A 14625-nucleotide genomic window follows, 5' to 3' on the forward strand; every position below is an offset into this window, starting at 1 on the left:
ATAAAGAAACAGAACTAAACAAACGAAAACACTAAGCTCGTTATTCTAGTGATTTTTGCCCCGCTACTGCTCTAAGATGATAATATGGATGATAATGATGATGAATAGAGCTAGTCGATTAGGCCAACAACAATACTTAACTGGTGCTTGTTTTATCGACCATGTAAGGGATCAAAGGCGAAGCTGACCTCGGCAGCATTTGAACTCAGAACGTAAAGACGGAGGACATGCTGCCAAGCTAACGAATCTGTCTAATAATAATAATAATAATAATAATAATAATTTTTTCTACTCTAGGTACAAGGCCCGAAATTTTGGGGAAGGGGAGCAGTCGATTAGATTGACTCTAGTACGCAACTGGTATTTAATTTATCGACCCCTGAATGGATGAAAGGCAAAGTTGACCTCAGCGGAATTTGAACTCGGAATGTAAAAACAGACGAAATGCCGCTAAGCATTTTGCCCGGCGTACTTAACGTTCCTGCCAGCTCGCTCCCTAGGCCTAAAATTTGTGTGGAGAGGGTAAGTGGATCGCATCGACCCCAGTACTTGCCTGGTACTTAATTTATCGACCCTGAAAGGATGAAAAGCAAAGTTGACCTCGGCGGAATAATGATGATAATAATAATAATAATGTTTGCCACAGGGGAGTCGGAAGAAGGGGACATTATTATAGAGAGAGTGCTTACAGAAATCGGACAACATTTTAAAAAGACAAAACAAAATGAACGAGATATATATATATATATATATATATATATATATATATACATACACACACACACACACTTATATAAAAGCATACAGTGATGATAGATGCAATCCCCCCAATAAAGGGTAAACCTTCCCTAATTAAGGCCAATTAAGAAACCTCACAGATCCAGGATCCTCTTAACGAACAAAAGCATGTGTCGTTTTCCCGTCAGATATTTCTTTTGCAGATTTTGTGTGAAGGTGTCGGGGATTCAGTAAAACCTCCACTTCACCTAACTACTGGACAACATTGACAATACTGGGACAGGTTTGCCAATTTCAGTCGGATGAAAGGCAGAAAAAAAAAAAAAATCAACTCCCGGCAGAATTCGACATCAGAAGATAATCAGTAGTCAGTAATTACTGCATCACACACATATATATCGTATCTTCTGGTATACAAGTTGAATATTTCAGCCCAAAAGTTCTACATTAAATGCAGCAGGATTTGGAAAGAGAGTGACAACATTTGACTGTTTATGCTATACACTAGTTGGCTTGTGTGTTGAAAAATACGGTGTGTGTGTGTGTGTATTCGTAAATGTCGAACAATGAGAATGAGTGTTCAACACCGCATTGGATAAATTTTGTGTATTAAGGTTACTATTAGTTTCATGTTAAGAAAAATATTTTAATATCTTAACTTTTCAAGTCAATCACATGATCATCTCCATTTTGGATGAAAACACGAGAAATAAATATATAAAAATGACAGACAGATACGGTACTGTCGTTTCTGCCAACACAACAACACCTGCTATTAACACTACTACCACCACCACCACCACCATCACCACCACTATCCCTCCTATAATGGCAAGTATTGATAATAGAAACAAAAACAAAGCAATAAGTTGTTAATTACCGATGATTATCTTGACTATGTGACATCACTTCCTGTTTTGGTCCTGCAGTGACAATTGCTGGATGGGGTATTCCTGGATGCGGTAAGCCTGGAGGTGGTAAAAGACTGGGTGGACCAAATCGTGTTAACGGGGATGTGTTGATTAATGACGGTGGATAAGGCCCAGAAAAGGCACCTGAGGATATAGGATAACCTGGAGGTCTTTGCCTGCAATTATAATCATTAACACATAGAGAGAATAATGATACACAACAGCAAATGTGTCAGTAATATAGTTTATTATAAATGTGTTAGTAATAAAACAGAGGCGAATGGAAGTGTTTATTGAATTTTTGGTAAAGCATGAAATAATGCAAAATAATATTTAGGCATTTATTGGAGAAAGTAAAGGATGGTAATTTAGTGTATTCTAAATCACCATCCTTTCGTGGTCGATAAATTAAGTATCAGCGAAACACTGGGTGGTTGATGTAAACGACTAGTCCCCTCCCCATAAATTTGAAGCCTTGCGCTTCCAGTGGAAAGTGTGTAACTATACTTATTTCATCGACCTTGGCGGAATTTGACTTCAGAATGTGAAGATGAACGAAACGCCACTAATCATTTTGCCCGGCATGCTAATGATTCTACCAGCTCATTGCCCTAATAGTAATAATACTTTCTACTGGAAGCGCAAGGCTTCAAATTTGTGGGGAGGGGACTAATCAATTACATCAACCCCCAGTGTTTCACTGATACTTAATTTCTCGACCACGAAAGGATGAAAGGCAAAGTCGACCTCGGTGGGATTTGAATTCAGAACGTAGTGGCAGACGACATACCACTAAGCATTTTACCCAGCATACTAACGATTCTGCCAGCTCACTGCCTTAAATAAAAATAATAATGATAATAATAGTAGTAGTGGGAAAGCATCACAGCCATGGGCTGAGAGGAATTCTTTAGGGTTTGGATAATTCACCATGTTCTGATGCAGTATCAGGCAGTGGCTTTCATGGCTTCCTATCTTAACTGATTGAAAGTGTTATCATGTACATTGTTTAGTCTTGGTATAAAAGATGGGCTACAGCAAATATTCTACTCAATACAACAGATTTATTTGTTAGTTGATTAACCTTAACCAGTTGAGCATGTCCCTTGGTGACTGATGAGATGTGCATCTCTGATCATAAGCAGAAGTAGTGGGGGAGCATTATAGCCATGTGTTGAGAGGAATTCATTGGGGTTTGAATAATTCACCTTTGGAAACATGGGTGTTTTGCTCAACATCCTTAAACAACCCTTATTCGAGGACCTTTTGAACAGGATGGGCTACTCGACCTGAACAAAATTCTAACTGGGCCCCACCTGCGAGGTCATGCGCTGTTTATCTTGATATGAGATCACCATGTCGCGCACATATGGTTGTGATGCATGTGCCTGGTGTACCCTTATCAGACGGTAGTCATGATGGATATACTGGGCTTTGTATATTTTACCCCAGTGTCACTTTGATGGCATGCACTGCTCTCTCACTCAATAATAATAATAATGGTTTCAAATTTTGGTACAAGGCTAGTAATTTCAAGGGTGAGGGTAAGTCAATTACATCAACCCTAATGATCAACTGGTACTTATTTTATTTGCCCCTGAGAGGGTGAAATGCAAAGTCATTCTCAGCAGAATTTGAACTCAGAACATCAGAACAGATGAAATGCTGCTAAGGATTCCACCAGCTCACTGCCTTAATAATAATAATAATAATAATAATAATAATAATAATAGTAATAATAATAATAATAATAATAATAGTAATAATAATAATAATAACAGTTAACAATAACTCCAAAAAATTTAGGACAATATAGTGATGCCAATTGTTAAAGATAATATTAAAAAAAAAAATGAAGAACGTGAAAGAATAGAGCTGGATGAAGTGGAGTGGGGGAGGTGGTCATGAAGACAAATATTTCTCCAACAAAATATTAAAATCTTAATTTTTTTTTTTTTTGTTTAACATTGAAATTTTAATGAAGAACTTTTTTTTTTTTTTTAAAACGAAGAACGGAAAGCAAAACCTCTCAGCTTTGAGCTACATCCTCCCATATCTATTGCATTGTCATATATTTTGGTTGTGTGGTGGACTGTCAGAGGAAGGGAAGAATATTAGCAGAACACGGAGACAAACACTGCAGTTTTTACAGTTTTAACTGTCATCACACTTCTCTCTGCTATGATGTCTGATGACAAAACAAATGAGTCATGGCCAGTTCAGTGCCACTTTCCCACAAGTATTCCATCATATCAAGCTCACTAACACTGCCTCAGCCAACAAAAGACTCTTCACAGCCAATATACTCCAGCATTCATTTGTTTGTTTATTTTACTCAATATTCTTTCTGAAGGTTGGAGACGGGGGGGGGGGAGGGGGAAGGGAGGATTACAGAATAGAGAAACAAAGGAAGAAAGTGAAAGAAAGTGAAAGAGAGAGAGAGAGAGAGAGAGAGAGAGTAAAATGGAAGGAAGAGCAGAGTGGTTGGTATTACTTAAATAAAATGGTGATAGTGGTAATGGTGATGGTAGGGGAGCTGATAAATCAAATAAGACAATCCTTCCTCCCCTCCTCTCTCTCTCTCTATCTATCTATCTATATCTCTTACCCACCCCATTAACCATACATATCTGGTTACAGATAAATATAGTGTCCCAACACCCTTACAGAAAAAAAAGAAAGAAAAACGAAAAAAAAAAGAAAAACGGAAAAAAAAAGAAATAAAAAAAGGACAAATATATATATATAAAAAAAAAATAACAAACTTCTATCAGATGTTGGAAGTGTCATATAAAACATAATTTATGTTTATAACTGCAGCAAGGAAATAACAACGCTGGGAAGAAACTTATTGATAAGAAGGTTTCAATCAAAATCTAGCCAGATCTTCAATATTGACTTATCTGCTTTCTGGCTGTTTGGTTGCCAACACTGTACAATGAACGGGGTGGAAGTGTGGGTGTATGGAGGGTGGGTGGGAGAAGAGAGAGAGGGGGGAAGGGGGGGGGGGAAGAGGGACTCCTTGAAAAATCTTTTCTTACAATGCAAGTATTATTATATGGTAAGGTACCGAACCCTTAACTATGTATGAAATGATCAAAAGATGAGAGGGGGTGGGGGTGGGGGGAATTAACAAGCTCTCCCCTCCTCCCCCTCCTCCACCGCTACCATCACCAGTTAATGTCTGATATGAAATAATAACAACTTATCTTTCCGAAATGAAGAGAAAGAAAGAGAAAAAAAAAATGGTATTAATATACAATATTCTAGCACATTTTGACTAGTATCAGGGTTTAGTTTCAAAAGAACCATGGTAAATATTCTAATTTATAAAAAGACGAATAAATTTCTCTTCTCAGTGAATACAAAATGAACGAATGAATGAATGGATGATGATGATGATGATGATAATGGTAAATGCTAAGAGAATTAAATGGAAAAGACAAAAAGAAAAAAACCAACAAGGAAAAGAAAACAAAAAGTTTAGGTGTTCATAAAGCATTTTGACATCCATGATAAGAGAGTGGCTATAATGACCCAAGGAGGTATTAAGATTACAAGTGACATCTTTGTCCTAACCAGGAAGAGATAAACAAGCTACCCCATGTTGAGTGAATGCTGCTCTCCCTTCCAACACACATTAGATTAATGGCTGGTGAATTTTAGATTGTAAGTGCAAGATAAAGCCAGGCTGGATGGGTTGCAAGAATTGGAACAGCAGATCCAACCCCAACCTCACTCTTTCTCTTTCTCTCTCTGCAAGAGAGCGAGCGGGGGGGGGGGGATAGTTTCTGAAAACAAACAGCTCCACTCTGCTGTAGAGATGCGATACAGCAAGCAATGAACAGACCAGATGTGGTCGAATGACTTGTGAGACAAGAATTAATACGGACTGGTGCTAAAGGCCCAGCCAGGACAAGCAATGGATTCAATGAAGAAATAGTTCACTGTACAATGTACATACAAGTTGGTGTCCACCAGAGCTATCTGCAACTATTTTCTCGTCACCCCCCCCCCCGAAATAATCACATATGGTTGCACGTACTCTTTCACCCTTTTACTTGTTTCAGTCATTTGACTGCGGCCATGCTGGAGCACTGCCTTTAGTCGAGCAAATCGACCCCAGGAATTTATTCTTTGTAAGCCTAGTACTTATTCTATCGGTCTCATTTTGCCGAACCGCTAAGTTACGGGGACGTAAACACACCAGCATCGGTTGTCAAGCGATGTTGGGGGGACAAACACAAACACGTTTATATATTTTTTGCAAACTGATGATCTGGTTCATATTAACCTTTAGCATTTAAATTGGCCATATGCAGCCCAGATATGCTACCTTTTTTTATGTTGTAACCAGCCAGATCCAGTCTATCACACCTACCCTTCAATGCCATTATAAAATATACAATCACATCGTGAAAAATTTTGAAGCTATAAAATAGCTTCATTAATAAAAAAAAAAAAACAATTTGAATGAAAAAGTATTACATTTAACAGAATAATCTGAATGCTAAAGGGTTATAGAGTCTGTTAAAGAAAAATGGAAAACGTTTCAAGTTATACAGTAATAACGAAGAATGACAAAAAAAAAACCCTTCAAAGTTAACATGGTGATTACTTAAGTATAATGAAAAATACAAAAGCCATGTAGCTCCTAGGGAATGACCTTAATATAAAGGGAACTGTTTAAACCTAATTCTGTATAATCAACATAAATATTGGGAGGTGAAGGAAAAGAGCCTTCCACCAGTCAGGCTGGCCATGTGTCTGCACAAGTATGTGCAAGTTTGGGCAAGATTCTATGAGAAAGACTGGCAGTTAGTTACCTATACATGCAAGTCTCCTGTCTCACTACGTGACTGACACTTATTCCAAGAAAAAGACTGCCAACATGGGCTGATACACCTTAGCGACAGCGTCACTGCAGGAGTTGCTGTCAGAACACAAAACAACTGGCTGGAAGAGCTACTACAAGGAATCGTACCCAACCCTCTAATCCATCACCCTGTAATTGGTCATTTTTTTTTTATAGACCACAAAAAAGGTTGTAAAACAAGTTCACCTTGGAGTGATTTGAACTCAGAACACAGACAAAGCGTTCTACCCAACACTCTTAATGACCCAACCAGTTCACAGCTGAGTGATTATCCCAATTTACTAGATATACAAAATAGATAAAAATGCAGTTAGATTTGCAGTTGTTGTAGTTGTCTGTCAGCAGGGAGTGGATTAGATTTGAAAGCCATGGAGTATTTAGAGGACTTGCTGGATAAAGTAGGTAAGTGTTGCTCCATATATAATATAATTAGTGGTAAGTTCCAATGAAAGCATGATTTGTGTGTTAATGAAAGAAGTTCACAGAATTGTTGTCTTTGTAGTCAATGGTTTTTCTTTTTGCTGTTGTTTTTTTTTTTTTCTTATGTACAAAAAATTATATTACACAAGATGTGAAGAATGCAAGTGTGATGTCGCACAACAACAAAACAATGATTGCAACAAAGACCTCAGCAGAAGAGTAGAGAAATGAACTGACTGAGTATGAATCACTGGGTAATTGAAATTAAACATCATTTTAGAAGGGGGTTGAGAGAGAAAGATTCAGACAGACAGACATCAGTCTTTAGTAGTATTGGTTGCTATGCGCAGGAGAGATAACTATGTACTGGTTTGGGCATTTACTGTGAACAGAGGACACTTGCCATCTGAAATATAAGTGCCAAGTAGCTGCTGTTTAATCCAAGGTCAGCTCCGACTTGGGAAGACCTGTGACCAAAGGAAGCACTGCAGATGTGACCATTCATTCCTTTCCTACATCTAAGACTTCGTTGTCTTATGTGTACACCTCTTTTTGCATTTTTGCCCAGGCTGACTATTACCTCATGAATGAAATTAGAAGATGGAAACAGCATGGTAACCTAGTGCGTGTGTGTGTGTGTGAAGAGTGTACCCCCTCAGGATGCAAGGTGAATATGAGAAAGAGAGAACAAGAATAGAACAATGAATGAAATAATTAATTTGTAAAATGGTAAATACCGTAATCTATGAAATTAGAGTAGAGATGAGTGAATTTTTGCCTCCACTACACAAGAGCAGTGGCAAGAAATGCAGAAAAGGAACAAAATGAAACAGAGCTGTCCAAGAAAGGAAGAAAAAAAAAAAAAAAACAGTTAAGGGATGGGGTGTTTTTTTTTTCTTTTGAAAAAAAAAAAAACCCTCCCATTTTTGGCACATACACAACAAGAAACCATGTATTGTCATGTAAAAGTTAGCAAGTGCCGCAGGATTCATTTAATTTTGTCTAAAGTGAATGAAAGAAGATTCAATACATAAATTCATTTTAGAATATGTAATAGGTTTTATTTTGTTTTTTATTTTGTTTTTTTTTTTAAAGGCAGGCTGAAGAAAGCAGCATTGCAGTTATTTCTAAGGAGCATCTCAGTTCCGTTCTCTTACCATTATTCACAACAAGAACAACAGGGAACCCCCACACATACACACACACACAAATTTACAAGTATATCTTTAGAAAACCCAAGTTATGCCTTAAAAGGTGGCAGTTTACAATAAAGAGATGTTTTATACATATTTTAGTAGATGCAGAAAGAGAGTAAGAATATACGCATGCACTTTGTGTGTGTGTGTGTCTGTGTGAAGTAAGAATGGATAAACCTCTAGTTGTTAGAGTCCTTAGGACATTAGAAATCACATAATGTAAAACTATTCCTACAGGTAAAATTCTTTACAAAAACAGTTACCAGAAAAAAGAAATTTGAAACAACGACGAGTGAGTGATATAGATATCATGTGTGTGTGTGTGTGTGTGTATGTGTGTGTGTGTGTTTACATATATGCATGTGTAATATGTATATACATTATATACCATATATGTTTATAATATACATAAACATTATATAGATATTATGTGTGTGTGTGTGTGTGTGTGCAGAGAAAGAGAGACAGTCAGATAGATAGGGAGGGGGAGTGACAGACAGACAGAGAGCAATACTAATGATAAAGTCATTTGTAGAAAGTGGAATTCATTTTTGGAGTTGGACTGCAAGAAATTGTATATTGTTTTCAAGAAATGTCTATTCTTGTTTCAACCTTGTAACAACAATGAAACAATGATAACAGCTTCTGATATATATATACAGAGAGAGAGAGACCACATAAATGAATTTAACCCCTTTTGACAGTGTTCAATATTTAAAATAAATCGTAAATTTAGGAGGATTTAGGGAAAATAACTGTGTTGTTAATTTGGGTTTTAAGAACAGTAGATCTGCTGAAACAGTACAATGAGTGAAAAAATATCTTGTATTTGAGGCTTGAATGAGTATTTAGTTACATCCCTTTACGTTTCAGGTTCAAATCTTGTCAAAACTGACCTTGCCGTTGATGCTTCCGAGATCAATAAAAATAAAGGCTCAGTCACAGACACAAACATAGATGAGTTCACTTTGCAACAAAGGAGTGTCAGGTTTGATTTTATTGGGCAGTACCATCTTTGATCTTATAGCCTTGAGTAAGACAGCAAGCTGGCTGAATCATTAGCATGCTGGACAAAATGCTTAGCGGTATTTTGCCCATTGCTACATTCTGAGTTCAAATTCCACTGAGGTCAACTTTGCCTTTCATCCTTTCGGGGTCGATAAATTAAGTACCAGTGAAACACTGGGATCGATGTAATCGACTATCTCCCTCCCCCAAATTTCAGGCCTTGTGCCTATAACAGAAAGGATTATAGCCCTGGGTTGCCCAATGCTTTGTTAATGGAACGTGGTAGCCACCATGCATGCATGTGTGTGTGTAGCCTATTGGTCAAACTGTTGGAGTCACAGTCATGAGGTCATAGTTTCAATTCCAGGACTAGGCGGCACATATTATCCTTGGGCAAGGCACATCACTTCACATTATTCCAGTCTACTCAGCTGAAAATAAGTGCCAACTTAGAGCTGATGTGGCCCTTTGTCCCTCCTTAATGACGTGGGTCCCAGCTGATCTGATCAACAGAACTGCTTGCTCATGAAAGTAATATGCAAGTGGCTGAGTACCCCACAGACACACGTACTCTTAATGCAGTTCTCAGGGAGATTCAGCACGAAACAGAATGCGGTCCTTTTGAAATACAGGTGCTACTCATTTTTGCTAGCTGAGTGGACTGTGGCAGCATGAAATGAAATGTCTTGCTGAAGGACATGTCACTGGGAATTGAACTCATGACATTACAATTATAAGTCAAATACCCCTAACTACTAAGCCACACACTTGTGTGTGTGTGTGTGTGTGTGTGTGTGTGTGCTTTTGTGTACATATATGATTGTAAGTATTGCTAACGGTCAGCTGATGTTTTTGTTCAAAACTGCATATGCACCATTATCTTTTATCTTTTGCTTGTTTCATTCATTTGACTGCAGCCATGCTGGAGCACTCCCTTGAAGGGTTTTAGTCAAACAAACTGAACCTAGGCCCTTTTTTTTTTTTTTAAAGCCTGGTACTTATTCTTTCGGTCTCTTTTGCCGAGCTGCAAAGTTACAGGGATGTAAACACACCAACATCAGTTGTCACGCAGTAGTGGGGGGGGGGGGGAACAAACACAGACATGCACACACACATGGATGGATACATATGCATATATATGATGGGTTTTTTTCCCCCAGTTACCATTGATCAAATCCACTCACAAGGCTTTGGTCGGCCGGAGGCAATAGTAGAAGACACTTGTCCCAGGTGTCACAAAGCGAGACTGAACCCAGAGCCACGTGACTGAGAAGCAAGCTTCTTACCACACAGCTCTGTACAAACACAGAATGTTGCCTCACTGACCTCTTGAATACTAAACAGAATCGTGGTAGATAACATTGTAGAGAAGACTCAAAATCCAAGCAAGATCAACTGGATGATGATGAATAACACAAGTTTTCTTTCAAGAGAACCAAAAAGCAGCAGTGATTTCAAGTTTCATGCTCCTTGCTATCAAATGGGTTAAAGAGTAGTTTGTAATAAAATCAAAACATTTATAATCGCTAATAAAACAATGTTAAGTGAAGAGATTTATTTACTTAGCAGTTTGAAAGCAGATAATTGAAGATTTTTTTCTTTAATAAACCGACATCAAATTAGACTGCTGTGAAACAGGAATTAGACAAACATAGAAACGACAGCAACGACAACAACAACAACAACATGTAATGTGAAACTGAAGCCAAGTTGGCTTACTTTCTCGTTGGGTGTTTTATTGATTTATTTCATATGAAAACTGAAACTTACCATTGCACTTGAGGGAAATCTGGGCCATAAATAGGGTGCGGAAACTGACCAGGGGGAGCTGGGTAACCATACATGGGAGGTCGTGGCAACCCTGGAATTAAAATGGAAATAAATCATTTGGGGGTGGTCACGTTTATGTGAAACTTCACTTACCATTGGATAGTTCTGGAAATTTGGATATTTGCTGGAATAATGAAACCATTATAGTTAAGCTGAATAATGAAGAATTTAGTAAAATAACCTTTTTAGTTTAGATTACTTGGACCATTTTTCTTTTTACCACATTTCTGTTAAAATAACATTGTAATTATTAAGCTGATATTTGTAACATGAAATTTTGACCAAAGATTTAAATACACTTTGAGAAATAAAAAAAAAAAAAAAACAGGAAGTTTATATTATAGAATTGAGGGTGGCCTCAGGCTATTTGGTATCTAAAGGGTTAAAACAGAAAGATTTGTATCACAGAAGTAGGAATCAGTCTCAGGCAGGTTGGTATAAAAAGGGTTAAAGACAACATGGCCATGACAAAGACAAGACAATCCCAACAAAAAACCTTGATAAAACATTTCATTTAATCAGCTTTCGGCATCATGTTTGTTTGAACAAAGTCAAGTGAGAGATCTGACTAAAAACAGCCCCCCCCCCCACCCGAACAGGTTGAGTCATTGGTATTCATGACATTCAAACACAGAATGTCAACATATCCAGCAACAGGATGTGCAAATTGGACAGTAATCCTTAAGTATTCAGATTACTTTGTCTAATGTAATGCTTATTTATTCACATTGTTTTGAATTAATCATGTATCATCTCATAGCTTCGAGATTTTGATGATGATCATCATCGTTAAGTATCTGCTTTCCATGCTGGCATGGGATTGATGGTTCGACAGAAAGTGGTAAGCTGGAGAGCTGCACCAGGTTCCAGTCTGACTTGGCATGGTTTCTACAGCTGGATGCTCTTACTAATGCCAACCACTCCAAGAGTGCAGTGGGCGCTTATTATGTGCCACCAGCACAGGTGCCAGTTATGTGCCACCAGCACAGGTACCATTTACGTACCACTAGCACAGGTGCCAGTTACGTACCACTAGCACAGGTGCCAGTCATGTTCCACCACCAGCACAGGTGCCAGTTACATGCCACCAGCATTGGCCACAACTACAATTTCACTTGGCTTGATGGGTCTTCTCAAGCATGAAACATCACCAAAGGTCTCGGTTACTTATCACTTCCATGAGGTCCAACATTCAAAGAGTGCGTTTGACATGCCACTGGCACGGGTGCCTGTTACATGACATTGCCATCAGCCATGACTATGATTTCACATGGCTTGAAGGATCTGCTCAAGCATGACATATCACTAAAGGTCTCAGTCACTTATTACCTCAGTGAGGCCCAACGTTTGTAAGGTTGTTTTTAACATGCCACCGGCATCAGCCATGATTATGACATGGTATGGTAAGTGTGAGAAGTTGGACCTAGCCAGTTTGAACATAAAACAGATAGTATTTGAGTGAGATATGGCTAGTTTGAATGCTTAAGTGTTAAATGTATCGATGTTTTGCAGGAGATGATGGTGGCAGCGAAGAAGTACAGAGTGAAGAAAATACCATCAACTGAAGGCAGAAAGTACTTATCGCAGGGATAGAAAGCGAAGAAGACAAAGAAAGGAACAGTGATGTCAAAAGATCAAGATAGAGGGAGCCACAGTGTTGAGAAAGGATGACAATATCTTGTGTTGCAGACATATCTTGCCATCATGGTAAAATAGATATCAAAACAAATATAATACTGATGATGATGGCAATGTTAATGAAATAAAATTTTAAAAAAAGAAGACAAAAACAAACAATAAATCAGAACTTTGTCTTAATTTTCCTTTTCTATCAGCTAGTCTTTACAAACCCAATCTAATCCTACACTAACTATTTTTCTAAGAAGTCTTGTAATGGACGGTGGTGCAAAGGTGAGTTTTGTTTAGCCATTATTACACAAGGATCGTCTCTGAAACTAAAATGTCAGCAACACACAAATAGTAGGTTAATTTAAAGCATCTTTACATCTCAGCTGCTACACGAGAAGAGAAAGGTTGGGAGGGAAAGTGAAAGCGAAAGTGAAAGTACAGCCGGCCAATAGCATTTAAACAATCCTGCGGCACTAATGGAGAATTACATCAGTGTAATCTGGTTGCACTGGACATTATTCCTGACCTCTTCTTGTTTAACGGCAAGAGACTTTCTAAGCAGCATGGTAAAAACCTATATAATATTCTAAAATGGCGTGAGATAGGTGTCTTATATTGAATCAGTCTCCTGGTAGTTAAGGTGTCATCTTCCACCACAAAATCAGGAAATGATCAACTCCTACTGGATTTTATTATCAGCAATGAGACAGATAATATGCTAACAAGCAAAAGGATGATAAGATGGACACAATGAGAAGTGTGTGAGTATAAGAGAGGGAAAGAGAGAGAGAGAATAACAGAGGGAGAAAGAGAAACAATAAAAGAGAATGCGGCTATAAATCCATAATACACAGAAGAAAATAAATCAAAATGACAAAAAAAAAAAAAAAAAAAACCCTCGTCTAGCAAAAACACATTTGCATTCACGAGGCTGATGACATTTCATTTCATACAAACAAAAGAAGAATCAATCATAAGAGAATGACAATGAACACCATATGCTCTCATTCTTGAAACAAAAATCTAGCTCAGAAATACGGCTTATACTATTTTACACACATACAGGTATGATGATGTATAATATACGCTATTGTTTGCGGTAATACACCGTTCTTTATTCACACAAATAACTGCACCCCAGATCTCTCTCATACACACCCTCTCTTTCATACACACACACACTGTCCAACATGATTATTTAAAAACAAATACAATTTACTATCAATATCTGATGAAATAAATAGAATTTGAATTGATTCTTTTGGAGTAAAGGAAGGGTTAATGATGGGGGAATAACACTAAATTTTTGTATTCCTGTAGTGGTAGTGGTGGTGGTGTCACTAAAAATGGAACTATGAGGTTGGTTGTACAGTGCAATACATATATCTGGTGGTGGTGGTGAAACTGAAGAGCCATCTCCTCCCTCCCTCCTTCCTGCCATCATCCACTTGTAATTACACTAATTTAAGATATAAACAGATAAGGGAAAAGTTGACTGAGATAAATGGCTATTTTAATATGAAGGAATCTGATTTTGTGATGAAGCGATAATTTCATATCCCCCACCCCCCGAAAAAAAAAACAATAATTAACAATGATAACAATAACAACAACAAGAATAAGAACACCAACAGCATTATCATAAAAGAAAAATTGGAATGTTAAAGTTTTATGGTAATTGTTGGTTGAAAAAATTTAAAAAAGTCTTCCTTCCTCTCTCACCGAAGACTATGATGTAGTGTATATAGCTAAGTAAAGAGAAAAGAGAGGATTAGAGAGGGAGGGAGAGAGAGGGAGTTGATAGACTTGGCTAATGGTTGGAGTTAAGTGAGGAAGAAGAGGGTGAGGAACTTGTTTAATCGGTTAAATCCATGTGTCTGTAAAAGATATGGTAACAAATAAGGGATTAGAGAAAGAGAAAGTATAAAGGCAGAGAGAGAGAGAGAGAGAGAGAGAGAGAGAGAGAGAGAGAGAGAGAGAGAGAGAGAGAGAGAGAGAGAGAATTGGGAAAATATAT

At 37.7% G+C, this 14625-nt stretch overlaps 1 protein-coding gene across 33 annotated transcripts in view; it reads right to left on the reverse strand.

The window, feature by feature from the left end:
* LOC106876393 (transcription factor 7-like 2) overlaps positions 1-14625 on the reverse strand; it is a 551963-nt gene that overhangs the window by 66921 nt on the left and 470417 nt on the right. For all 33 annotated transcript variants that reach the window (XM_089354184.1, XM_089354188.1, XM_089354194.1 and 30 more), the window contains 2 exons: positions 10920-11010; positions 1619-1825 (listed from right to left, as the gene is read on the reverse strand). In XM_089354184.1, the coding sequence (XP_089210310.1) occupies positions 1619-1825; positions 10920-11010 (298 nt within the window). The remainder of the gene's footprint in view (positions 1-1618; positions 1826-10919; positions 11011-14625) is intronic.

Source organism: Octopus bimaculoides, chromosome 6 (assembly GCF_046866305.1).
Source record: "Octopus bimaculoides isolate indiv1 chromosome 6, ASM4686630v1, whole genome shotgun sequence".
In the NCBI taxonomy this organism is placed as follows: Eukaryota; Metazoa; Mollusca; class Cephalopoda; order Octopoda; family Octopodidae; genus Octopus; species Octopus bimaculoides.